This window comes from Osmerus mordax, chromosome 20 (genome assembly GCF_038355195.1).
Source record: "Osmerus mordax isolate fOsmMor3 chromosome 20, fOsmMor3.pri, whole genome shotgun sequence".
Taxonomy (NCBI): domain Eukaryota; kingdom Metazoa; phylum Chordata; class Actinopteri; order Osmeriformes; family Osmeridae; genus Osmerus; species Osmerus mordax.
This window is the reverse complement of record NC_090069.1, coordinates 9,683,260-9,710,509: the sequence shown is the minus strand read 5'-3', so window position 1 is coordinate 9,710,509 and position 27,250 is coordinate 9,683,260. Positions and strand designations below refer to the sequence as shown.

At 41.1% G+C, this 27,250-nt stretch overlaps 1 protein-coding gene across 5 annotated transcripts in view; it reads left to right on the top strand.

The window, feature by feature from the left end:
* The first annotated feature begins 1,827 nt into the window (after window positions 1-1,827).
* Window positions 1,828-27,250, top strand: part of slc38a9 (solute carrier family 38 member 9) — a 40,743-nt gene continuing 15,320 nt past the window's right edge. For 3 of the 5 annotated variants that reach the window (XM_067258087.1, XM_067258084.1, XM_067258085.1), the window contains exons 1-13: window positions 1,828-1,856; window positions 2,376-2,511; window positions 3,515-3,644; window positions 4,341-4,462; window positions 7,682-7,745; window positions 7,853-7,946; window positions 8,478-8,648; window positions 8,759-8,818; window positions 8,977-9,183; window positions 9,994-10,101; window positions 10,382-10,488; window positions 20,071-20,184; window positions 20,507-20,655. In XM_067258087.1, coding sequence (XP_067114188.1) covers window positions 2,414-2,511; window positions 3,515-3,644; window positions 4,341-4,462; window positions 7,682-7,745; window positions 7,853-7,946; window positions 8,478-8,648; window positions 8,759-8,818; window positions 8,977-9,183; window positions 9,994-10,101; window positions 10,382-10,488; window positions 20,071-20,184; window positions 20,507-20,655 — 1,424 coding nt within the window. In that variant the 5' untranslated portion in view covers window positions 1,828-1,856; window positions 2,376-2,413. The remainder of the gene's footprint in view (window positions 1,857-2,375; window positions 2,512-3,514; window positions 3,645-4,340; window positions 4,463-7,681; window positions 7,746-7,852; window positions 7,947-8,477; window positions 8,649-8,758; window positions 8,819-8,976; window positions 9,184-9,993; window positions 10,102-10,381; window positions 10,489-20,070; window positions 20,185-20,506; window positions 20,656-27,250) is intronic. The other 2 variants (XM_067258088.1, XM_067258086.1) reach the window with 2 other exon arrangements.

Below are 27,250 nucleotides of genomic sequence, written 5' to 3'. Positions count from 1 at the left end.
CTGCAACCAGTTGAGAAGCCGGAAGTTTCCCGAGAGTAGCAGTTCTCCCATAGTTAATATAACTAGAGGAAGCAACTTTTGTCTTCCAAGATGGCGTCCCCATTCATTTCTATGAAAAGTGCGCAGTGAGGCAAGCGAGAGCGCGAAACTGGACCGCGCCATCTTTCCACTTCCGACTCTTCCGGTCTAGCTTTAAACAGTGACTCTTTTTTTCCCTAGCTCCGAGACCTCGTGCACGCTTGCAACTAGCTGTACACGTCATACTTTGCGACAGCCAGTGGCAAGCATAGATTTATATGGTTGCGAGCGTGTGAGCTAAGGCATTGCAGTGGCAGAATGGGGTACAAGTCCGATAAGAATCAGAGACATGATGCAAACTTTACGTAAATGTATGCTGTCATTGTATAGTATTCCTTTCACTTGGTTGTTAGAAATAGGCTATAGGGCTAAATATAGGGCTATTCTAGAACTCATCACATATGTTGATTTTTTTTTCTTGTGATTTGAGTATGATTTCCAATGCATTGTATCGGATTAAATAAACTGTTAACATGAACACCTAGCTCCGTCGTTGTTCTCACCAGGCAAAGAAAGCTCAATAGTTATTTTGGTAACAGAAATCTTCCATAATGCAGACTTACCATAGCTTACTGTCAACTGTATTTTCAAACGAAATGCCACGAAATTCACACTGCCTTCAATTTACATATCAGTGTAGAAATGTGGACTGTGTTTTATATGTTCTACAAAACCAAACGCCTATTAATGGATATAACGTGATCTAACAAGACTCGGAAATAATGTTATAAATAAAAGCTTGAGAAGTGTGTCTAAAATATACTTTATTTAACATTTGCCTTTGAAAGGGGCATATTAACAGAACTAGGTTTATATACAAGACGTTTCCATCAGATATAAGTGGGGGTGAAACAGTCACTGAGGACCTTCATTGTCCCACAAAAGCAGTCTGGCTTGATGACACGATTAAAAAAAAGAATAATGGGTGTGTTTAACAAAAGCTTCTGAAGGCAAGACTAATCATATTTATATCATTTCTTATTGTGGTTATTAGTTAAAGTATTAATCTTCGTCTTTGCTCCAGATAGACATGTCAACAATCTATGCTCACGCTTAACATAATGTAATATTTGCCATCATGTTATGAACGTAAAAACGTTCTTGACAGGCAAATCAACTCTGTTTTAAAATAACGGGAATAAACTATATTAACAACATTTCATGTGTGTGTGACAACCATTTGCTGAACTTGCTACAACAGGGCAGGCAACTCAAGCCATTTCTCCCTGTGCTCATTCAATATAGCTCATTCTGCTCCAGGTAAATCGGCTATCGGCCAATGTGAACTTTTGTGCTCGTGCCCTGTTAGTATCCGCGAGCACATTTGCATGCAACTTTTATTGACGTAAGCAAATAAATGGGGTGCTAGTTTACCCATTTCGGATTGGTTTCAAATTTAGCAAAAATCTGGAAAAATTATTTTATGAAAAATCTAGTAGTATGAGCCAGGTTCGAGAATCGAACAAAATTATTGGGGGAGATAGTTTTGTAAATGTTGACTGGAGTTAATAGAATAAAAACGACCGGAAAAGCCGGAAGTCTAACAACAAATGCAATACCACCTACATCCACCGGGGCCGTTGCTTCAAGCCGAGGGGCGAGGGGTGGGGGCTTGAGTTCTCCCCATATTAGACATTCTCTGGTTGTAGTCTTGCAAGCACAACGACTACATATCCCAGTAAGCATCGCTTTCTTAACGCACGTTGTGAACCTTTTTCACATTGGTAGACTTTTCCTTTCGGATTGTCATGACGCGCAGTCAGTGTCTGACTCGGGTGGTGAGTTCGTTGAATTGCTTGTTTGCTAGCTATCTAGGATTGTATAATTAAATAACCTATCTAGAGACAAATGTGTACATTTAATCTTACTACCATGTTATTAGCCCCGTCGCTGTACACGTTACATTGACTACCCTAGTTAGCATTATCTGTGCTAACTAAACCACCGATGGCTAAAATAAAATAACAATAGAATAAACATCCTGAATGATCCTTGTTGCTGTAGCTTGCTAGCTTACCTTTTCTTTTTCTTTGCTAAACAGTAGCTAATTGTATAAGACCAACAGGCTGAATACTATCGCATTAGCCTGTGTGATCGCCACACCAAAAAAAAGAAATCTGTCTTTCCATAGCCTAAATATTTAAAGTTCAGGGTTTGCCTAGTCAACAGATTGTCTAATCTAAAGGATGCAGATTTTTTCCATGTGGACTTAATTAAGTGGAGTACAAAAAATCTAAAAGGTTGAATCTGTTTAATGCAGGCTACACTGACATTGCTGTATTCTTGTACTTTTCAAGTAAGTACTTTACCTCACTGATTCAAACCACCAAGAGTCATGGAGGATGACTGCAAACCTTTACTGGGCTCTGTCCGAACAGGAGAAAGCTACACTCACAGAGGGTCTACGGATTCACTTGATTCAAGAGCTAAAAGGTAGGTACATTGATCTTTTGACTTGAATGGCACTCAATAGGAGTTCATTGGAAATTGATGTCATAGTTGTTGGTGTTTTGTAGTCTCATGGCATGGCTCTACTGTTCAACTTTCATAAATGGTCGATTCTACATTATCATAAGAAGAAGTTGGCCCATTTAAGTTAATCACTAACCATTTAACTCGGGAGGACACATCCTGAGATGTGGTATTCTGTCTGAATCAGCACTGAGTTCACATGACACATCCACCAAATGTGTTTAGAAAGTCACAACGCCTTGGCACGACTCAGTTTCATATGGGTCTGCTGTCTTTTAGAATGCCACAACACAGACAACATTAGTTGTTTATTATAAGGAGAAGCACCCCTAGTTTCTACTTCCACAGAAAATCTATTATTAGCTTCTGAAGTCTTAAAACGTTCCTTGCCCCTCCACCCAACCCAATAACACATTCAGGCTGCATCCCCACGCTAGATTAATCCAGTCTGGTATTTCACAAACAGCGACGAGGTAGCAGCAACATTATTGGAATATGTGTTTTGGCAGAGGTCTTTTGAAAATCAAGAGGGCCCCTCTACCATGTTGTCATATACAATCTCTTTTTAGATGTAAATGTTAAAAACAAGTAGGCATTTTAAGTGGTTTTTAAAACTCAACTGCAACTTAATGTCTTTCACTCTGCATCTTTACAATGCACCTTCATCAAAATGTAAAGCTGGAAGGTTCAACAGGTAGTGTCTGAGTACTTTTAACGAGTAATTTAGCTGCAACAACCAAGGTTAACAGCTTTGGACACTGCTGTTCTGAAGTCCATTGAAACTATTCAATTGGGCGTTGAAGTGACTGGGACATTTGGACTTTTACCATTTTATTTATTACCATTTTAGATGCCTATGTCTTGGTGTGTGTCAATACGAATGTAATAAGGAAATTACCACATCAAATTCAGTAGGTACAGCTTAACCAAGTAGCTCCTTCTTTCTCTCTCTTACTTTCCCCAGGCCGTTCCATGTGGAGCCCAGGAATATAGTTGAGAATACCCCCCAGGAGAGAGTGACTTCTGAGGCCTCTGTCCTGAGCAGCCGAGTTCACTACTACAGCAAGCTTACTGCATCCTCTGACAGATTACTGGTACAGTAACTACTGTCAAGGACACACACTCTTATGCCAAAAATCTATAAATCACAAATTGATGCCAGTATGTTGCATACGTAAATGTGGCACCTGTTTCAGAAAGCCATCACTCACTTTGTGTTGCAAATTGCATTCCAATTGAAATGATATGCATTGAGACGGCTAGATAAAACAGTCTGTGACTTCTTTTTTCTCCCAATGTTGTGAAGTTAATGGATTTAATACACCAGCTGTCCTTTAGCGAAATGAAGGCTCTTCTTTGTCATTCACTGGACCTTTGAGCTGTCATTGGCCATATCAACATGCTTTTACACTTCTATATAAAGGATTTAGTTTGGACCAGACCTTAAACAGATAGGCCTCTGTGACCTAGGATATTTCACAGACATACTGTTAAATTCAGGATATAGAACATGCACATGATATATTTACTGGCCATCATTGAGTCCAGGCTGTCAATAGGGGTGTCAGCCAAGTGTAAAATCAGTGTCAGTATTGACCTATTCACTTGTAAATTAAGTATGTTTATATGTTCTATGGCTTTCAAGTCCCAGGTTAGTTGCACTTGGGTAAGTCACAGCCACAGCAGCCTTTACTAAATGGACTGTTGTGAACTAAGCTTTGTGTTCACCCACTGATCTTAATATAAAATCTCATTGGTCTGACTGGACCCCGGTATTTTCTCTCCCTCAGAGTCCTCCAGACCACGTGATCCCTGCACCACAAGAGATCTATGTGTACAGCCCACTGGGAACAGCCTTCAAAGTATCCAAAGGAGGGGATGTATCGTCCAAAAATCCTAGTATCGTCACTATGTAAGCATCTACTGCAGCTTTTCCCATACATTGATTTATTTTTATTTTTACATTTTTTTTTATTTTTTTTTTTACTGCTTAACATGTCCCCCCAAAAAATTGCGACGAGCTGCACGCAGCGCATTATGTGTATTTGACTTCATGCAGCGCCGATAGAATTTTGCCAAACTTGAGACGGCGCCAACGCCACGTCACTGTGACATATGTCATCAAAGTACCGCAAGAGAGATTCGAGAGCAGCCGGCTGGGTCAGCCAGCGCTTCTTCTCCAGAGCAATTGCACAAGCTCTGATGACGACACAGCTATTTCATTGGCCAGACTCATACACGACAACTTTGACGTGTGTTTTGTCTGTATTCTGACATCTTCAGTTTTGCCAATGCTCAAATCCGGACCAAACAGTACAATTGAATTCGATATTTGCCGTATTGTCAATAAGACTGCCATACTGACGATGAAGAAAGTGTCTTGGTCCGCCTCTTCACTAACGGTAAGACTTAGTTTAGTTGAGTTCTGGTTGTATTATCGATCTGCAGATTTCAGAGAGAGTTTAACATAGCCCAATACATAAAATGAACAATTTCAGTGCACTGGTTCATGCAAAATGGGAGTCAGGTGGCTGAGCGGTTAGGGAATCGGGATAGTAATCTGAATGTTGCCAGTTCGATTCCCGGCCGTGCCAAATGACGTTGTGTCCTTGGGCAAGGCACTTCACCCTACTTGCCTCGGGGGGGAATGTCCCTGTACTTACTGTAAGTCGCTCTGGATAAGAGCGTCTGCTAAAATGACTAAATGTAAATTCGAATGCGAAAACAATAAAATTTGCGACCAGTTCGTCAGCGATAAAGTAAGCAAACAGTGCTTGATCAGCCATGGATTTGAATTTTATTTATTTACATGGGAAGTGCACGTTATTGAACATGACTGTAAATGTGCCAGAATGATAAAATATGGCTATTTTTCCATCTGTATTTTTATTTTATTTTTTATTTCACCTGTATTTAGCCAGGTAAGCTATTTAAAAATAATAATGCATTTTATTTAAAGGCGCCTTTCTCGGCACTCAAGGACACAGTACAGGATATAAAATACATTTAAAAACAGCAAAAACAAAGAATACAACAACATTAAAAACAACAGAAGCAGGCAGCGTAATTGACATCAAATGGAATATGTAGTAAAAAAAAAAAGGGTTTTGAGTTCCAATTTGAAATGGGGGAATGAGTCAATATTTCTTAGTTGGGGTGGTAGTGCATTCCAGAGACGGGGAGCAGAGCGGCTGAATGCTCTACTCCCCATGGTAGTGAGGTGGGCAGATGGGACAGACAGGTGAATGGAGGAAGAGGATCTGAAGGCGCGGGAGGTAGTGGGACCCTGGAGTAGATTAGACAAGTACGGGGGGGGCGAGGTTGTGGATGGCCTTGAATGTAAAGCTGAATTCTGGACCAGTTGAAGCTTATGGAGGGATTTGTGAGGGAGACCAAAAAGGAGAGAGTTACAGTAATCGAGACAGGAAGTGACAAGACTGTAAACAAGAATGGCGGCAGAGAACAAGTTTGAGAACAAGTTCTCATTTGCAACTGCAACCTGGCAACGATACAGCATAGCGATTGGACACATACAACACAGAGTTACACATGGAATAAGCAAAACATAATAATTACAATATAACAATTAAACACAGAGAATAAAAGTGCAGAGATAGAGATACTGGGGTGCAAAGGAGCAAGATAAATAAAAAAATACAATATTGGGATGAGGTAGATAGATGGGCTGTAGACCCATCTAAATCACACTGAAAAACAATACATCTTGTTAAAACAAAAAAACATTAATTAGCCTAATTAAAAAAAGGTACGTCATTGATCGATTCTAAGCACACTTAATCATTTAAATACATTATACAAGTAGGAAATGTTATCTAAACTCATGCCTGATGTAAACGCAGCATGGAAAGCTGAAAACGTCCGACTTGACGGCTCCGCTTTCAACTCCTCCCCCGACTACAAGCGGCAACTCTCGCAGAATGGTGCATCCAGCCGCAGCCCATGTTGAACACACCTATTGATTCCCTCAGCCCCTTCTTGCCCCACTTGCGTTCACTCTCTCTTACTACAATGGACCCGTCTGTGAATAGCCCCCTCTCTCTGTGCACGCTTTGAATCAATGCACGGGACAAACAGCTTTTTCCCTCTGCAGGAGAATCAATCCGGAGTTTACGAACGGTTAGGCCCAATCCCAATGTCCACCCTCACAGACTCATGGAGTTTGAGGTGCGTTCTTGCTAAGTCTGTAAGGGTTTAGGGCTGTCCCACTGTCAAATCTGTCAAGTGTGCGAGGGCTCTTTTGCAGACATTTTGAGCCCTTTATGCACCCTTTTCGTTAGTCTGCATTTTTGCAGACTTTGGTTAAGGGAATTGCCCACAATTCACAGCATTGTGACGTGAAACACGAGGGTTACCAGGGAAAGCCCGGAAGCGAAAAAGAATCCTGTCAAACCCGCCTAATAAGACAAGAAAGAAGAAGAACGGTAAACAAACAAGCATGCTTGGAAGGAGCAACCAACCCTGACGTAAACATAGTTGGAAATAAAAGTTAACATGTAAGTTTAAACACAAAGCTCACTGATGGTTAATATAGCCAGAACTGTGTGTAGTTTGTCCTTTGATGATCATTCCAAATATGCTTTCAACAGATTTTATCTGACAACATTACTATTTTGCCGATAATGCAGCAAAGTGCTGTCCCATTCCAATTTATAGCATTTTGAACCCTTGCACTCAATCACTTACTAGTAAGCCTGAGGGTTTAGGGGGGGGGGATATTGGGATTGGGCCTTAGTATCATAATTCTCTGCACAAATTTGTCCAAAACTGATACATTCAAGTTAAATATAATAATATTCATAGTTAAATACATTTGGCAAATATAACAATATGAGTCCAACGTAATGTTTATGTTGGGCTACATCAAGCTCAAAAAACTATTTTGCCAGTCGCATTGCTTGTCGAAGCCCCTATGTACGTTCACATCAACCAATAGGACCTAGGTTTGGCGAAACCGGTTACAAAGTCTGGCTCCACCCCTGCTTACCACCACAAATATAATCTAATTACACATGCACATCTAACCATTGTGATGTATTTTTACTATGGATATAAATTATGTATAACTTTGATCATAATTTCAGTTAAGATGCTGTTTTAATTTGCCCCCAAGTTTTGCCATATGGAATACAATGATGGGGACATCTATACTCAGCATACCATGGGGCATAAAGCAGGTTTGTAGTATAAAGCACAGTTTTGTGTATTTCAATTTACTCTAAGTTGATCAATGTTTTTGTTTCAGTTAGGTTTGAGTCCTGAAACCCATTTGTTGTTCTGACAGGCAGGGTTCACTTTGGGGATCCTCATCCTCATCTCCATGGGCCTGCTGACCCTCTACTGTTGTTACAGAGTGCTCAAGGCACCTAAATCAATACGTAAGTCCAGCTCACAGACTCTGGTTATTAAATAAACTCATACATGATGAGCTTATGTTGGTTTATGTAATCTTATGTTGCTATTGTTATCTGAAATAGAGGTTTAAAGTTTACAAACTAAGGGCTTATTGACATATGTCCATTGTAAGAACTGCTCATGTTACATAACAGAGCCTTGCGCTGCCCCACTCCCTGTGTACATTGTGTAGAGTAGCTGTTATCTACACATGCTTAAAAAGGAGAGATTCATCTCGCATGTTTTTGCTACCTTTAGCAAGTGTGTTGGCACCTCTGAGCAACGTGCAGGGACTGATGAGGACGGTTTAACACTCGGTCACGGTTAGGTCAGGAATCTATCCCCGTTGGTTGTTCTCAGGAAAAACACGAGCCCACATGTAACATGTTTTAGACAAAGGTTATTTTAATACGGTGCAACAGCCAACAACAGGCCTCTGAAATAGTTTAGAAAAGTTCACTTGTCTTTTATTTATATTTACACTACCTAGTAACAGTTGTTATTTATTCTTTTAGCGTACATTGACACCTCCGACTGGGAGTTTCCTGACGTGTGTAAATACTATTTTGGGAAGTTTGGCCAGTGGTCCAGTCTGGTGTTCTCCATGGTGTCACTCATTGGTGCCATGGTGGTCTACTGGGTCCTCATGTCAAACTTCCTCTTCAACACTGGCAAATTCATCCACAGTATGTCAGAAAGGTTTTAACTTAACATGGCATTGTTTGAGAGTTTGTGTAAAACTGTTAAGTCCTAATTCTTCTTCTTTTTTTTCTTTTTTTCCTCACCCTTTCGCCAGACTATGCTAACAATGTCAGCATGTCTGATTCAGATTTTGGGACCAATGGCTCAGAAAGAGGTTAGAACAGTCTTTTTGCTTGCATGGTGTTCATTCTTTTTAATCTTGTGATGTAGTTAAGCGTTGCAGTAGTCATGAGACAAAAGGATGAATGTTGGGGTCTCGTCAACAATGTACATTACTCATGCTGTTGTTCTTGTTCTTCATCTTGTGCCCAGTGATCTGCCCGTTCCCAAACTCCATCCCTGGAGGAAACTCCAGCAGCTTCAACATGAATTATCTGAGTGCCAGCAACTCGTCAGACACAGCCCTGTTTGATCGCTATTGGAGCAAAACCAACACCATTCCTTTCTACCTCATTGTCTTGCTGCTGCCGCTACTCAACTTCCGTTCTGCATCCTTCTTTGCCAGGTTCACTTTCCTAGGTAAGGAAAGACAAGGACTGGCAAGCTGGGAAAACAAAGTGGAAATGGGAATTTTAGTACACAGCAAGAAAGAACTGGGAAGCGTTAGCGCTATGAGTAAAGGGCAATAATATTGTGGAGAGTTTGGAGGAACTGTTATTGTAATATTGAAAAACTAGAAATGGAAATGTAAAGATTAGAATCTAGGGTTGAGCTGGAAGGGCTTCTTGAGTAGTTAAGGGGATAGTCATAAGGGGGGAACTGGGATTATGACCTTGTTTTAGATTGGCTAGTAGCTGGCATTTAACTCTGTATAACTCCAAACAGCTATCAACTCGGCAGAACATTTCCTTCTGTATGCCTGTGCCTCGTCCATTTATATTATATAGTGGGACAAGTTATCTCTTACTTCTCAACGTAAGAATACAAGGTGTAGCGTGATTTGTATCGACTTTCCTGACTATTGTGCATGCCAGTCTACAACTTCTCTCGCTTCAGCTATTGCTTCTCTCGCTGTCTCCTAACATGTATTCTAAACTTTAGCTTCGATTGTGTGAGTTTCATGAAGTGATTTAAATAACACACGTGATTGGACAACACATCGTAGTATGGAGCGCTGTCTGGGATTTTCCCAGCTGCGCTGAGCCACCACAGCATGTGTTCATTGAAAATAACGGTTGCTTCATCAGTTTGTAATTTAACAATTATTGTGCACCCCAGGTCTAAAGCATTAAATACAAACAAATACGTTGCCAGCCAATGTTAAGTGTTTACTTCACTGTATGACACACATCAGCAGAGTTAATTGGCCTGTGTATCTCCCTTCTTTAGGAACAATATCTGTTATCTACTTGATCTTCCTGGTCACGTGGAAAGCTTTCCATCTTGGCTTCCACTTGGAGTTCCACTGGTTGGATTCAACACAGTTCTATGTTCCAGGTAAATTATGGTTGGTGGGGTGGTTGTCATTGTTTGCACAGAGGTGTCTCTGAGTTTTTACATACTAAGCATTCAAATAAGCATAATAAAACAACAATGTAATCTTTACTTGCTATCAATATTGATCTCAGATCTTCCTTTAGACTTTTGACAGACTTGGAAAATGTATCTGTTAAAATCTGGTCATGTCAAGCTGATGACTTAGCTTTATGTGCTAATTGCGTAATCAACATGCTAATGTTATATTTCCCCTTTTTCTCTGTGTGTGTCAATACTTAAGAGTTCAGGCTGCTGTTCCCTCAGCTTACTGGTGTACTGACGCTGGCTTTCTTCATCCACAACTGCATCATCACACTCATGAAAAGCAACAAGCACCAGGAAAATAATGTGAGTGTGAGCTATGTTAGCATTTAGCTTACTCTGCCAACACGTGACTTGATACCTTAGCTGTGTGACTAACGACATTGGGCTTTGCATTTACTGTGAAAACCATGACAGAAGGAATTCTAACTTCCATCTAAAATACAGAATAGGAAATGCTTAGTTTCTGTTGTTGAGTCTGCCGTTTTCAATCTCTCCTGCCACAGTTCCTTTCCTCCTTTTTTCACATGACTATTGTCATGAAATCTGTTTGGTTCAGTTATGACTGTACTGGAATAGCTGCCATATAAATTAATTTTATCTGACCTTGTGGATAATAATAATAATTAGGGATGCACCAATAACATTTCTTAAGGACCGAGTACAAGTACCAATTTTTTTTTCTGGTACTTGCCGATACCTATACATTTAGATTATTATTATAATTGTTTTGGGTGACGTGGCAGTTTTACACGCACAACACAGTGAGACTAATGAATGTCGGACAGCTTATTTATTATTTCTCAAATGAAAAAAGTATTTTATGTGCTTATCACAAACTTAAAGCACAAATTTCAGTGAGTGTCTTATAACCTTCAAAGGGCATAATTACCTGTAAGAAAGGCTGGTGGGATCAGCCAAAAGGAGACCGAATACGCTTGTCAGACTTTTATCAGTTAAAGTTATTATAAATGACGGTTGGACTTCTGCAGTAATACCGCACTAAGTTTTCTTTTATGCTCGCAGTGAGCAATCTTTAATTTAGTGAAATGGTGCTTTCATGAAAAAAGTAAGTTGGTTGTTGTTCTTAGTCCTCGGATTGTTTAACCTTATTTAATTCTGTAAAATTTATAAATAGTCTGTAGCGGTCGGAGAATTGTGTATACTGCGCTGTGGAATGTTTAGTTTAGTTTTCGACGGTGGTCGGATTTTATTAATATGATGTTAATAAACCGTATAATATTTGTTTAATTATGATGGCATTGGTAACATATTATTTGTGGTATATTCTGTAATATGCTGTGTCGGGAGTGTGATGTTAATTGTCTACGTTCTGTGTTGTTTCAGCACCACCACATTCATTCATGTAAGAAACAGAAACGCTAACTTCCTAGCAATAAATCTACAAAAGAAAGCTGTGTCCAAGAGTGAACCCCAGGAGCGAACACAACGCACCAACCAGCTATATATATTTAGTTATTTCATTTTGCACCTACATGACATTGTTTTTTTTTTTTGTATCGGTATAGGTATCGGTCTTTGGTATCAGAGGTATTTTTACGAGTACAAGTACATGAGCCTGGTATCGGTGCATCCCTAATAACAAGAGAGGGTACAATTTTGGGGGAAATTGTGAGGTGTGCTTGCGTTGGTTGTGGATGGGTCCATTTTTTTTCTTATTTCGGTCTGGGCCCGACCGTGGGCCGGAAACGCTGCCCCCATCTCTCCCAGTTACTGCGCACAAAATTTTAACAAATATATTTTTTAGACTGCTACACGTGATACATCATTGGAAAGCTACGATTCTTGTGCTTGTACTATTTCAAGATCAAGGCGCAACAGCAAGTATTACCAACGTCTTTGTCCAGTCACAAATATGTAAACAAAGCAAAAGCAAACTATTCTACTCACCCTAAAAGGTTCAGCCTGGTCCAGGTATGCAAAAAATCCCAACAAAATTTGACTGGTTACATTCCCAAATGTCCAAACTATCTAACCATGTCGAGTAGTTCGTCCAAAACAATTATTATATCCACACATCAGTGTTTCCCCTACCATTATATTAGGGGGGGGCCCCGCCCCCCCCTGGAAGGTCAAGTTAATAAGAAAAAATAAAAATATTGTTATTTTTCTTTTATATTATTTTAATTTTTTATATATAGCGCCAGATCACAAAATAAGTAATTTAAGGTTACCTTTCCTATAAAACAGGTCTATAGCTTGCTCTTTAATTAAACAAACCAAATGGCCTTATGTTATTTATCTTATTTACACGACGGCATGTAATTTCTGTCCCCCTCCCCGCACGCCCCCCCCCCCCCCCCCCAAACACTGCACAGCCACGTTCTTGTTACTTCATTCTGACTTCGCCAATTCAATTTTTGCAGACTCTCATGCACTATCACTCATTGAAAGAGATGTATTCAAATATTGACGATTGGAGAGTGTCAAGATGGCCGCTAACCTCTGACCTTTCGATTGACACCTTGTTTGACCCAATAGGAGCTTCCATGCCCTGGTGACAGCCTTCTAAAGCCAACTAGGTCTGTGCGTCCTGCCCACCCCCCTGTCCCCCCTGTCCCCCACACACACACACTCGTTCTAAACAAATGTATCAAACTGGCTCTGAAATGAGCTTGTTAGCTTTGTAGCTAAGGAAATGCTGCAAATGCTAATACCCAACATGATAGGTATCTATGGAGCCTTCAAAATAAAAGTCTACGTGCCATATGGATGACAGAAGCAGTGTTCTTTGTGCGTCAATCCTGGGAATCAGATAAAGCACTCCAATGTGTTCATGCTTCAGTTTTTGTGCTTCAGCAATACTAATGGGGGATTTAGCTATTTTATATATGATCATTCTAAGTGCCACCTTTCAATAGAGATAACAATTATGAAAAATAATACGTTTTTATCCTAAGTATTTGACCTTAGTTACTAAGGGTCCTTTTGAAGCCTCCAAAAGGCCCTTTTAGAAAACGCCTGGATGTACTCTTATAAAAACGTTTGTCAAATATGAATATACAGTCAGGTCCATAAATATTTGGACATTGACACAATTTTCATCATTTTGGCTCTGTATACCTCCACAATGGATTTGAAATGAAACAATCAAGATGTGCTTTAAGTGCAGACTTTCAGCTTTAATTTCAGGGTATTTACATCCAAATCAGGTGAACAGTGTAGGAATTATAACACATTTGATATGTGCCCCCCCCCTTTTTAAGGGACCAAAAGTAGTTGGACAATTGGCTGCTCAGCTGTTCCATGGCCAGGTGTATGTTATTCCCTCATAAAGGGAGTTCGTTATTTCATTGACAAGGAGCAGACAAAAGGTCTAGAGTTCATTTCAAGTATGGTATTTGTGTTTGGAATCTGTTGCTGTCAACTCTCAATATGAAGTCCAAAGAGCTGTCACCATCAGTGAAGCAAGCCATCATTAGGCTGAAAAATCAAAACAAACCTATCAGAGAGATAGCAAAAACATTAGGTGTGGCCAAATCAACTGTTTGGTACATTCTTAAAAAGAAAGAACGCACTGGTGAGCTCAGCAACACCAAAAGACCCGGAAGACAACTGTGGTGGATGACAGAAGAATTCTTTCCCTGGTGAAGAAAAACCACAGTGCAGATGGACAATGACCCGAAGCATACTGCGAAAGCAACCAAAGAGTTTTTTAAGGCAAAGAAATGGAATGTTCTGCAATGGCCAAGTCAATCACCTGACCTAAATCCAATTGAGCATGCATTTCACTTGCTAAAGACAAAACTGAAGGGAAAATGCCCCAAGAACAAGCAGGAACTGAAGACAGTTGCAGTAGAGGCCTGGCAGAGCATCACCAGGGACGAAACCCAGCATCTGGTGATGTCTATGGGTTCCAGACTTCAGGCTGTCATTGACTGCAAAGGATTTGCAACCAAGTATTAAAAGTGACAATTAGATTTATGATTATGTTAGTTTGTCCAATTATTTTTGGTCCCTTAAAATGGGGGGGGGGGGGGCCACATATAAAATGTGTTGTAATTCCTACACCTTTCACCTGATTTGGATGTAAATACCCTGAAATTAAAGCTGAAAGTCTGCACCTAAAGCACATCTTGATTGTTTCATTTCAATTTCCATTGTGGTGGTATACAGAGCCAAAATGATGAAAATTGTGTCAATGTCCAAATATTTATGGACCTGACTGTATTGTGGTATTATATTTGACTTTTGAGTTGAATTGGGTAAGGCTTCAATATGTGGTCCAATGCTGTCTTCCAGTTAATACCTACCACCTCTAGGCCTCTTCAGGCCTCTGTTTTCAAAACAAAATCTAGGCGGACATAGACATTTTCAATTTCCTTGTGTTCAAGCTTCTATTACTCAACACCAGTAGGACTGAAGGCCGAAATATACTACTCCGTTTTCACGGAGACGGACACAGGGAACGCCCTCTTCGATGTGGAACGCCCTCTCCGAGCCCCTCCGAGAACTCTACGTGGACCTCCTGATTTTCCTGACTATCCATCCGCTAGTCCGTCATTTTACGGATACTCCTTGGCTGTGATTGGTCCGCTAATGTCAAAGTAGCTTAGCATCATCAGAGTAGGGAAATTCTTATGACCTGGCAGGCAACATCTACACAGTAGACATACAAGATAAAAAAAAATAACATGTAACATATTAACAACAATTTAAATTGAGAGCTAGCTGCAGTTTACAGGGTGAAGGAGTGAGAAATATTAAATTAAATAATCTGCGTATATAGGTAGTAAGTAAGTGTAGTTGTATGAGTGCAATTTTCATATTGCTAACAGAGCAACTGCATGTTTTTTATAGATAGATAGATGGATACTTTATTAAATTTAGGAAATTTAGGATTTAGGAATTTCTTAAAGTGCTTACATTGTTCTCTAAGTTTCAAAAACGTTGCTCCACCTACTGTTCTGGCGGTGAATTGTTTTCAGCACCCACAGCCTTTGGAGTACTATAAATTCAACAAATCCGTCCATTTGTCTGTCTGTCAGTAACGTAGTTGGAGTAATATAATTCGGCCTTTAAAGGGGTCCTAACTTCAGTGTGTCAGCTTTCAAAAGAGACCATTTACATGCATGTACTCCAAATGGTTCAAGAACAGCTTTCAATTTACTTTGGGTATGCTGTTTAGGCAGCATACCCAAAGCATTACCAGCATTTTCAGGCAAATTTATCAGGATTTTTTAAAGGTTAAATAAGCGTGCATACTTATTATTTATGAAGATGGCATATATTAAAAAGCATATATTTGTTGCTGCTCATTTACACTTCAACACATTGAGTGAAGTGTAGAATGAAACAGGGTTACATTACATTTACATTTATTCATTTAGCAGACGCTTTTATCCAAAGCGACTTCCAAGAGAGAGCTTTACAAAGTGCATAGGTCACTGATCATAACAACAAGATAGCCACAAAAACATTGCGAGTAGCCAAAACATGAAGCACACATTGTGAACAACCAAAGTAAGTGCCAAAGGGAAGAACCATAAGAGCATGTAGTTAAACAAGTTACAATTAAACAACATGAACCGCTATAAGTGCAAGTGTACCTGTGGAAAAAAAACAAGCAACAATAATACAAACAATATATCACAGCAAGTACAACATTTTTAAATCAGTTACCACTAACCACAAGAGCAACAAGTCTCTAAGCAAGAGTCATTGTGATCCTTCAGGAAACTAACATCGGGTCAAGCGAACCATTCCTAAGTACCGTTGTACTCCCGGAACAAGTGCGTCTTGAGCCTTTTCTTGAAGGTGGAGAGACAGTCAGTGTCTCTGATGGAGGTGGGGAGTTGATTCCACCACTGGGGGGCCAGACAGGAGAAGAGCTTGTGTTGGGACCGGGCGGTCTTGAACGGTGGGACCACCAGGCGGTTGTCTGAAGGAGACCGTAGGTGACGGGTGGGGGTGTAAGGCTGCAGGAGAGACTTGATGTAGACGGGTGCAGTCCCGTTCACTGCTCGGAAGGTCAATACCAGGGTCTTGAATCTGATACGGGCCATGATAGGTAGCCAGTGGAGAGAGATGAGGAGCGGGGTAACATGGGAGCGTCTGGGTAGATTGTAGACCAGGCGGGCCGCTGCGTTCTGAATCCTCTGAAGAGGGCGGGTTGCACATGCTGGGAGACCAGCGAGCAGCGAGTTGCAATAGTCCAACTTGGACAGGACAAGTGCTTGGACTAGCAGCTGGGTGGAGTGCTCAGACAGGCATCTCCTGATCTTCTGGATGTTGTAGAGGGTGAATCTACACGACCGGGAGACCGCAGCAAATTGGGCCGTGAGGGAGAGCTCGTCGTCCATGGTAACCCCAAGGTTCCTGGCAGAGGATGAAGGGGTCACCGTCGCAGATCCCATGGTGATTGAGAGATCGTGGGAGATGGAGGGTTTAGCCGGGATGATGAGAAGTTCTGTTTTGGCGAGGTTCAGCTGGAGGTGGTGCTCGGTCATCCAGGCGGAGATGTCTGTGAGGCAGGCCTCAATCCTAGCTGAGATCCCCGGATCGGTCGGGGGGAACGACAGGTACAGCTGCGTGTCGTCAGCGTAGCAGTGGTAGAAGCCATGGGAGGTGATGATTGGTCCAAGTGAGGTGGTGTACAGAGAGAAGAGGAGGGGTCCAAGGACGGAGCCCTGTGGGACACCAGTGGAGAGCTGGCTAGGGCCTGACAGTTTGCCTCCCCAGGAGACCTGGAAGGATCTTCCAGACAGGTAGGATGAGATCCACTGGAGTGCAGTGCCAGTGATGCCCATCTCAGAAAGTCTGGAGAGCAGGATCTGGTGGTTAACCGTATCAAACGCTGCAGAAAGGTCCAGCAGAATGATGACGGATGACCTGGAAGCCTCTCTGGCAGACTGGAGGGCAGTGGTGACTGAAAGGAGGGCAGTCTCTGTGGAGTGGCCAGTCTTGAAGCCCGATTGGTTGGGGTCAAGCAGGTTGTTCTGAGAGAGAAAGTTTGACAGTTGGTTAGATACAGCACGTTCAATTGTTTTTGAAAAGAAGGGTAACAGTGATACCGGTCTGTAGTTCTGGAGGACGGCAGGGTTAAGGGAGGGTTTTTTGAGTAGAGGGGTAACTCTAGCCTGTTTGAAGGCAGAGGGGAAGGTGCCGGAGGTAAGAGAGGAGTTTAGGGCATGGAGAAGAAAAGTTATGATGGAGGGGGATGGGGAGTCAGTTGGCTGGGGGATGGGGAGTCAGTTGGCTGAGCGGTGAGTGAGTCGGGCTAGTAATCCAAAGGTTGCCAGTTCGAATCCCGGTCATGCCAACTGACGTTGTGTCCTTGGGCAAGGCACTTCACCCTGCTTGCCTCGGGGGAATGTCCCTGTACTTACTGTAAGTCGCTCTGGATAAGAGCGTCTGCTAAATGACTAAATGTAAATGTAAGGGGGAGATGGTTTGAAAGAGAGGGGAGGGGATAGGATCAAGGGGACAGGAGGTGGGGCGATGAGAGAGAATGAGGTCAGAGATCTCTGCCTCAGGATTCTGTTGTCATTTCCCTTCCCCTCTCGTGGCTAATTGCTTTAAGCATATTAGTCCCACTACAATACTAGCTCAACAGCGCAAATATAGGGAAAACAAAGCTGACTAAGTATTAGCTAGCCACAGAAGAGCACATTCTAGTAGGCATAATGTACAATTTTCCTCACCTGGAGAAGCCAGCTGTGCTCCGTCTTGCTCCTAGTAGCAGACCTGACCCCCGGACCGGTAAGTTAGTTTTACAGCTAAGCTAACTTCTAAAATACCGATGTGTGGGATATGATGGAGCTAACCAGTTGAATGGTGTACAAAAGTACAGGGTGTTGATATAACAGCTTGGAAACTAGTTACATGTCATCACCCTGGCCTTTGCCTGTGGCGTTTCTGCAGCTGTCTTCCGTTTTGGGTAGCTCAGTGTTTCCCAAACATTGATTTATTTGTGGCAGCCTGCCACAATTACAAATTGACCGCCACAAATTGATGCAAGTTTGTACTGTTTAACATTAAAAATCTTCATTGTAGATTTGCATGGCGTAGCGCATTGATTCTCAGCCCCTTCTTGCCCAGCTCACGTTTTCTCTCACTACAACAGACCCGTCTGTGAATAGCCCCCTCTCTCCGTGCACGCTCTGAATCAGTGCACAGGACAAATGGCTTTCCCTCAGAAAACACGTCCAGAGAATCAATCCGGAATTTACGAACGGTTAGGGCCCATCCCAATGCCCACCCTCACAGACTCATGGAGTTTAAGGTGCGTTCTCGCTAAGTCAGTAAGGGCTTAGGGCTGTCCCACTGTCAAATCGTCAAGTGTGTGAGGGCTCTTTTGCATACATATTGAGCCCTTTATGCACCTTTTTTGTTTGGCTAAGGGAATTGCCCACAATTCACAGCATTGTGACGTGAAACACGAGGGTTACCAGGGAAAGCCCGGAAGCGAAAAAGACTCCCGGCAAACCCGCCTCATAAGACAAGAAAAAATAAGAACGGTAAACAAACAAACATGCATAGAAGGAGCAACCAACCCTGACGTAAACATAGTTGGAAATAAAAGTTAACATGTAAGTTTAAACACAAAGCTCACTGATGGTTAATATAGCCAGAACTGTGTGTAGTTTGTCCTTTGATGATTATTCCAAATAACAGATTTGATCTAACAACATTACTATTTTGCTGATAATGCAGCAAAGTGCTGTCCCATTCCAATATATAGCATTTTGAGCCCTTGCAGCCTCTTGCACTCAATCACTTACTATGTGACGTTAATTAAGTCTGTGAAGGTTCAGGGTTTAGGGGGACATTGGGATTGGGCTGTGATTAGTGACTTTAGTGACTGTTGTCGTGAAAAATATTAAAAGTTTTTATCCAATTCTCAAAGTTTTAAAACAGCACTGAAACTCACCTGAAAGTGTGATTCAAAGTGTTTATTAGAATTCAGAATGACAGAGATTCCAACAAACGTGAGTAGACCCCAGGGTCTGACTGGAATTTTTCTCCGGACATTTCACTTATATATTTACTCTATTATTTTGTGATATTTTGCCATTGGTACGTTATAGTTGGTCACAGATGCATAATGCATTTCTCACACCATTGGTCTCTTACTCTAGGGGCTTCAGAATACAGTTGCATAGAAATCAGGCCTGCTCTGGCCTTGAAGACCAGCTGCAATAGATTCCTGGGTGTAGGGTCGTAAATCTGTCCCATGATATCTGGGCCTTGTAGTTTTCTATGGACAAAGCCTATACACACAGTCTTCTCTGGCCCTGAGCCCCTAAATATCCAGATTTGCACTTTGGGCTTAATATCATCTACATATTAGTGGCAATACTAATCAGTCAACAGCTTTGCATCTGGTTTTCAGTAATAAAGCATTTAAAAGTAAAAAAGGTGATTAAGAGGTTCATTTTCAATCATATAATCCATAATAATTTCTCCATCGTCATAATTACAGCAGTGTGATGTTTTTTCTACAACATTGTGGCTAGCTAGTTAGCCACCGTTAGCTTCACTTTTCTCCACAAAAACTAAAATGATGCCTAAACCGCCAAACGGAACGTTCGCACGGATACAAGCAACGCAATTGGGAGCAGGACCAACATTTTGACACCGACATTGTCTATGTAGTCAAAGAATTGAGGGACGAGTTAAGGTGGGAAAATAATAATAATATATTTTTTTTAAAGGATATGTGAGAGGGAATATGTTTTGCCTTGCCAAAGGCCAGCACACCCAATGAAAAATCATATTAGAGCTTTGCCTCATACCAAGAATAATACATGACTGCAACTTGATCTAGTTGTCAACCTGAACTATTACTTTTTTTCCCAAGAACCTCTGCTTTGACGATTTTGGTGATAAAGACTAATAAACATTACACTTTTGTTGTGATTCTAGGTGCGAGACTTGTCTGTGGCTTATCTATTAGTGGGACTGACATATCTGTATGTGGGAGTGTTGATCTTTGCAGTCTTCCCCTCACCACCATTGTCTAAAGACTGCATTGAACCGGTAAAGCTCTCACGTATATCACTCACTCATTGAAAAAGATTTTTGATTTGACCTTAAGATCGTCATGATTAAACCTTTCTCTTTTCTACGCTATACTCAATACACCATTTCATTAGTCAGATCCATAAATTCCACTCCTATTAGACAAATGCAAGAGTTGATTCTCAACACACTTAGAAATGAGAAATTAATTAATGCTATGTATTTGTATTTTATATAAAAAAAATGTTTCACTGTTCCTCGTCAAGCTTCTACTCATGTAAATGTGTACAGTCTCCAGAAATGTTAACCAAATGTGTGTATTTCAACTTGGCCTCTGCAGAACTTTCTAGATAACTTCCCTAGCTGTGATGTGCTGGTGTTCGTAGCTCGCACCTGCCTGCTGTTTCAGATGACCACAGTATACCCTCTGCTTGGCTACCTGGTGCGTGTTCAGATGATGGGACAGTTCTTTGGCAAGCACTACCCCAGGTAAGAAACCACTGTTGGTGCATTGGGACTCAAACTGCACAGTACATCTAGAAAGTATTCACAGCGCTTCACTTTTTCCACATTTTACAGGCGTATTCCAAAATATGTATTTATTTTTGCAAAATAAAGACGACAATCAAACGTATACATACAGTGAGGGAAAAAGGTATTTGGTCCCCTGCTGATTTTGTAGGTTTGCCCACTGACAAAGAAGTGATCAGTCTATAATTTTAATGGTAGGTTTATTTGAACAGTGAGAGACAGAATACATTTACATTTAGTCATTTAGCAGACGCTCTTATCCAGAGCGACTTACAGTAAGTACAGGGACATTCCCCCCGAGGCAAGTAGGGTGAAGTGTCTTGCCCAAGGACACAACGTCGTTTTGCACAGCCGGGAATCGAACCAACAACCTTCTGATTAGTAGCCCGACTCCCTAACCGCTCAGCCATCTGACCCCCCAGAATAACAACAAAAACATCCAGAAAAACGCATGTCAAAATTGTTATTGATTTGCATTTTAACCCTTGTGTTATCTTCGGGTCATTCTGACCCATCAGTCATTGTGACCCACCGTCGTATTGCGACAAATTTACCTCATACAAAAACAAAGTGAAGCATTTTCTTTTAACTGTCGGGCTGTCTCAGACCCCCCACATTGGAATGGTTAAAAGAAAATTATTTTTATTTGTTTTTGTATTGGGTAAAATTGGGTAAACACAACGATGGTTCGTTATGAACCTTTGAGTCATGTGACCCGAAGGCAGCACGAGGGTTAAGGAGTGAAATAAGTATTTGACACCTCTGCAAAACATGACTTAGTGGCAAAACCCTTGTTGGCAATCACAGAGGTCAGACTTTTCTTGTAGTTGGCTACCAGGTTTGCACACATCTTAGGAGGGATTGTGGATGGTGTTCTTGGGGTCATAGGCAGCATTTCTCCTCCTCCAAACACGGCGAGTTGAGTTGATGCCAAAGAGCTGGTTTTTGGTCTCATCTGACCACAACACATTCACCCAGTTCTCCTCTGAATCATTCAGATGGTCATTGGCAAACTTCAGAAGGGCCTGTACATGTGCTTTCTTGAGCAGGGGGACCTTGCAGGTGCTGCAGGATTTCAGTCCTTCACGGTGTAGTGTGTTACCAATTGTTTTCATGGTCCCAGCTGCCATAAGATCATTGACAAGATCCTCCCATGTAGTTCTGGTCTGATTCCTCACCGTTCTCATGATCATGGCAATGCCACGAGGTGAGATCTTGCATGGAGCCCCAGGCCAGGGGAGATTGACAGTTCTTTTGTGTGTTTTTTGTGGTGGCGGGGGGGTGGGTGCTACCAAATCTCACGCCAAGGTTTTTGGAAAAGTTGGCAGCCCTGGTATATGGTTACCTAGCTTGCTACCCTTAGAATGTGGCTGTAACATTAGCTTTGTTACATCCAAATCTTTGTTATTTGAATAACCGTTCTGCTGTTGGTGTTATGATGCGCGCGATATCCGCCTTTCCCCTCATTGAAGTGACAATGAGTGTGCACCTCTGCAAACCAGGGTGATCAGATGAGAATGGGCAAATTCGAGGCATCTTACCGCAACTGGGCTACGAGCCATTGCAATACATCCACTGTAAACATTAGCGCATGGTGCCGCCTCTCTCCTCCTCATTAGCATTAAAAGCAACAGACACAGAAACAGCGCGTCCTGAGGAAAGCTCATTGTGGAACTGCTCGTAGTGGCTGTAATTCTGCACCAAAGCTGGATTTTGGGAAAGAGACTTAACCCTTGTGCTGCCTTCGGGTCACATGACCCAAAGGTTCATAACGAACCATTGTTGTGTTTAGCCAATTTTACCCAATACAAAAACATTTACAAATAATTTTCTTTTAACCTTCGCAATGTGGGGGGTCTGAGACAGCCCAACGGTTAAAAGAAAATGCTTCACTTTGTTTTTGTATGCGGTAAAGTTGTTGCAATACGTTGGTGGGTCACAACAACTGATGGGTCAGAATGACCCGAAGATAACACAAGGGTTAAGATACAGTATCAGGGGACCGTAAGGCCTATATAAAAGCATCCAAAAACAGCATGTCTTGGGACTTTTAAGAGTGTGCTCCTAATATTAGCTTGTTACCTGTATAAGACACCTGGAAGACAGACATCTTTCTGATTTAGAAGGGGTCAAATACTTATTTCAGTCATGAAAATCAATTGATAACAATTGACATGCATTTTACTGGATGGTTGTTATTCTGATGGTTGTGGTCAGATGAGACCAAAAACCAGCTCTTTGGCATCAACTCAACTCGCCGTGTTTGGAGGAGGAGATATGCTGCCTATGACCCCAAGAAAACCATCCACAATCCCTCCTGAGATGTGTGCAAACCTGGTGGCAAACTACAAGAAACGTCTGACCTCTGTGATTGCCAACAAGGGTTTTGCCACTAAGTCATGTTTTGCAGAGGTGTCAAATACTTATTTCACTCCTTAAAATGCAAATCAATAACAATTTTGACATGTTTTTCTGGATGTTTTTGTTGTTATTCTGCCTCTCACAGTTCAAATAAACCTACCATAAAAATTATAGACTTATCAGTTCTTTGTCAGTGGGCAAACGTACAAAATCAGCAGGGGATCAAATAATATTTTCCTGTACTAAGTATTTACAGCCTTTGCCATGACACTCAAAATTGAGCTCAGGTACATCCTGTTTCCACTGATCATCCTTGAGCTGTTTCTACAACTTGGTTGGCAAAATTCAGTTGATTGGACATTATTTGGAAATACACACACCTGTCTATATAAGGTCCCACAGTTGACAGTGCATGTCAGAGCACAAACAAAAACAGAGAACCACCAAACTTTATCAGTTTTCCTTGGCTGCTCAGCCAAGCTGAGCAATCGGGGGAGAAGGGCCTTGGTCAGGAAGGTGACCAAGAACCTGATGATCACTCTGACAGAGCTCCAGCATTGCTCTGTGAAGAGATGAGAACCTTCCAGAAGGACAACCATCTCTGCACTCCACCAATCAGGCCTGTATGGTAGAGTGGTCGGACGGAAGCCACTCCTCAGCAAAAGGCACATGACAGCCCGTCTGTAGTTTGCCAAAAGGCACCTGAAGGACTCTCGGACCATGAGAAACGAAATTCTCTGGTCTGATGAAACAAAGATTAAACTCTTTGGCCTGAATGCCAAACATCATGTCTGGAGGAAACCAGGCGCTGCTCATCTCCTGGCCAACACCATCCCTAGAGTGAAGCATGGTGGTGGCAGCATCATTCTGTGGGGATGTTTTTCAGCGGCAGGAACTGGGAGACAAATCAGGATTTAGGGAAAGATGAATGCAGCAAAGTATAGAGACATCCTTGATGAAAACCTACTCAAGAGCGCTGGACCTCAGATTGGGGCGAAGGTTCATCTTACAGAATAACGACCCTAACAACACAGCCAAGATAACAAAGGAGTGGCTTCGGGACAACTCTGTGAATGTCTTTGGGGGGCCCAGCCAGAGCCCAGACTTGAACCCGATTGAACATTGTCATAGAAGGGCACTGATGCTCCCCATCCTACCTGATAGAGCTTGAGAAGTGATCATACTCATCATACTCAAAAAGACTTGAGGCTGTAATTGCTGCCAAAGGTGCTTCAACAAAGTATTGAGTGAAGGCTGTGAATACTTATGTACAATACATGTTACATTTTTGTTCTTAATTTTTGTAAATCTATTAAAAATATGAAACAAACTTTTTTTCACTTTGTCATTATGTTATATGTGTGTAGAATGCTGATTGGAAAAATGAATTGAATCAATTTTAGAATAAGGTTGTAACATATTTAATTTTTAAGTGAAGCGCTGTGAATACTTTACGGATGCACTGAAGTTGTTCATCTATCGTATATATTACCACATACGTTTTTTTAGGTATAAAACACTGAATTTTGCCAGCTCTGAAGACAACTTTTAATCAACGTTTCTTTTTGCTGAAGGTTTCATGTTTTACATAAACAGTGAAAAACGGGTCGACGGTATGAACAATATAGAAATATACTGGTATGAATTTGCCCTACGGTATGAATTTTGACTACCATGGTAACTGCAGACTATACCATGGTAACTCCATTCACATGAGGCCCAGCATAACATTACTGTACAGGACTTGAACGCAAATGTAACCCAGTAAAAAGTATATGTATATTTAATAAAATATATCATAATATAAATATATTATTTGAACTTAACCAATTATTTGTTAGAAATCGAATGATGAACAGGGTATTTTGTGCCAATAAAAACTCAGTATGCGTAATAACTAATAGTGAGTAGACGTGACCAGGTAGAGTTGGAGAACAAAGCGAATGCCATGCTTGAAGAGAAACCTTGAAGTTGCGCACATATCTTATTGTTTTATGCAAGATTAAGTTCATACCATTTAGAATTCACTGAACTATCTGGGACCAATTCTTTAGACCAATTCAGAAAGATTGGTCTAAAGAAAAAAGAAAAGTTGATTTGAAAATTTCTACATGGATTTGGTCAGGTTTTTTGAGTGCACGAGTTCTGTGCCACCAAGGATGCGACCAAGGATGGCAAGTCGCCCAAATTCAGGACAACAATAAGAAGATTGCATGTAAAGATTAATTTTCATTGGAAGTTACAGAATTTACTTTATCATGCCTTGGTGTGGTTGGACTTTATGCAACCCATCATTGCATAGTGCAACGGACTAAAAATTATATTCATGACATACCACACAGTATTGACTGGACATTCCATCACAATGGTTGCCATTTCATAGTGGTTTGAGTATTGGACTGTAATTTTGTTATGTGGATTTTATGGTTTTCTTGAATTGAGAATCTAATGTTAAAACTGAAACTTTGGTTATGTATGGACAGAATGTGGCCAGTATTCTAGTCCATGGTTATATCTGATGTGAACTGCAATTGATTTAATAAGACATAGCTAATCTCTGTTTCCATAAAAAATAATATTTATTTCTAAGGGAAAAAAAGGAATAATAATACAAATTCACGTCAATCATAAATCATCTCGTTGTTGGCTCATTATTCACATCTAAGGGCTCTGTGGTCGAACCATAGACTGTATAAAGATGGACAAAGATTAGACTGATAAAGATCCACTTTCTCACACAAAAATGAAGCCAAAATATCCGCTGGTGATGACATTTGGAGCCAGTGTCTGTGCAGTAGTGATCGGGTGGTGGAGCCCGCGGTATCGAGCATGATAAGAACTACAAATGACAGACACCATCTTTGGAAAAAAGTGATTTTATGTGTAGCCTACTTAATTTTTTAGTTTGGCTCATGTCCCATCCGCTAACATGGAGGGGGTGGGACTTATGACCTATACTGCAGCCAGGGTGATCGAGATGTTTTGGCTTCACTTTTGGGAAGCTGTCATGCCGTCCATTCTTTTTACAGTCTGGGTCGAACCTAGGCTGAATACCTTTAGCAAATTTTAGTTAACCCTTGTGCTGCCTTCGGGTCACATGACCCAAAGGTTCATAACGAACCATCGTTGTGTTAACCCAATTTTACCCAATACAAAAACAAATAAAAATAGTATTATTTTATCCTTTGCAATGTGGGGGGTCTGAGACAGCCCAACGGTTAAAAGAAAATGCTTCACTTTGTTTTTGTATGCGGTAAAGTTGTTGCAATACGACGGTGGGTCACAATGACTGATGGGTCAGAATGACCCGAAGATAACACAAGGGTTAAGACATATGTCTTAACTAAATATTCTCCTCTCAAGAATTACATCAACATCGCAATCAATCTACGCAAACATCGCAAGCAATCTTCCGCATCCTCATAAACAGTAGCTATTGCACAGATGGAGGAGAACATATTTTTGGGCTTTATCCATTAGTTTTATATGACAAAACTTCTGACGTTTGCAGAGACTTACAAGTAAAAAATGCAGTGTGGAATAGCTATGCAATCCAAGATTCCAGGTTGGTTGGAATTGTGAAATGTTTATTGTAGGCCAACAGCATTCAATCATGTAATAATTAGTTAAGCTAGCTCACTACAAATATTGGGAGGATATAATGGAGGACTCACTGAACGAATCCAATGTAAAAATGTATATCATGGTATAATTTTAAGTAGGCTACCGACAGTAACTATATCACGATATTTGTTTTTCTTAATTTCTAGTCAATTCGTTTCAATAGAATACAATCTGCACCGCTGGGACTACCGCATTTGGACAGATTTGGATGGGGGTGTGACAGGTGTGTCGCATGAATTAGCCTACATTTTTCTAACTGTTGCAGTGATTTGTCACGGAAGAAGAGCCAATATGTAGCTTTCAATAGTACGTTTAAGGGATCACAAGAAAACGTAGTTCTATATTTGTAGTGAGGTAGCTATAACAAATTATTACATGGCTGAATACTCAATTCTGTTGGCCTAAAATAAACATTTTACAATTCTAACTAACCTGGCTTTTTTTTTTTTTTTTGCATGACTACACTCTTCCATTCTGCATTTTTTACGTTTAAGTCTCCAAATGTCGGAAGTTGTGTCAGAAAACCGAATCCCCAAAACTATGCTCTACTCCAATGGTTGCCAAACTT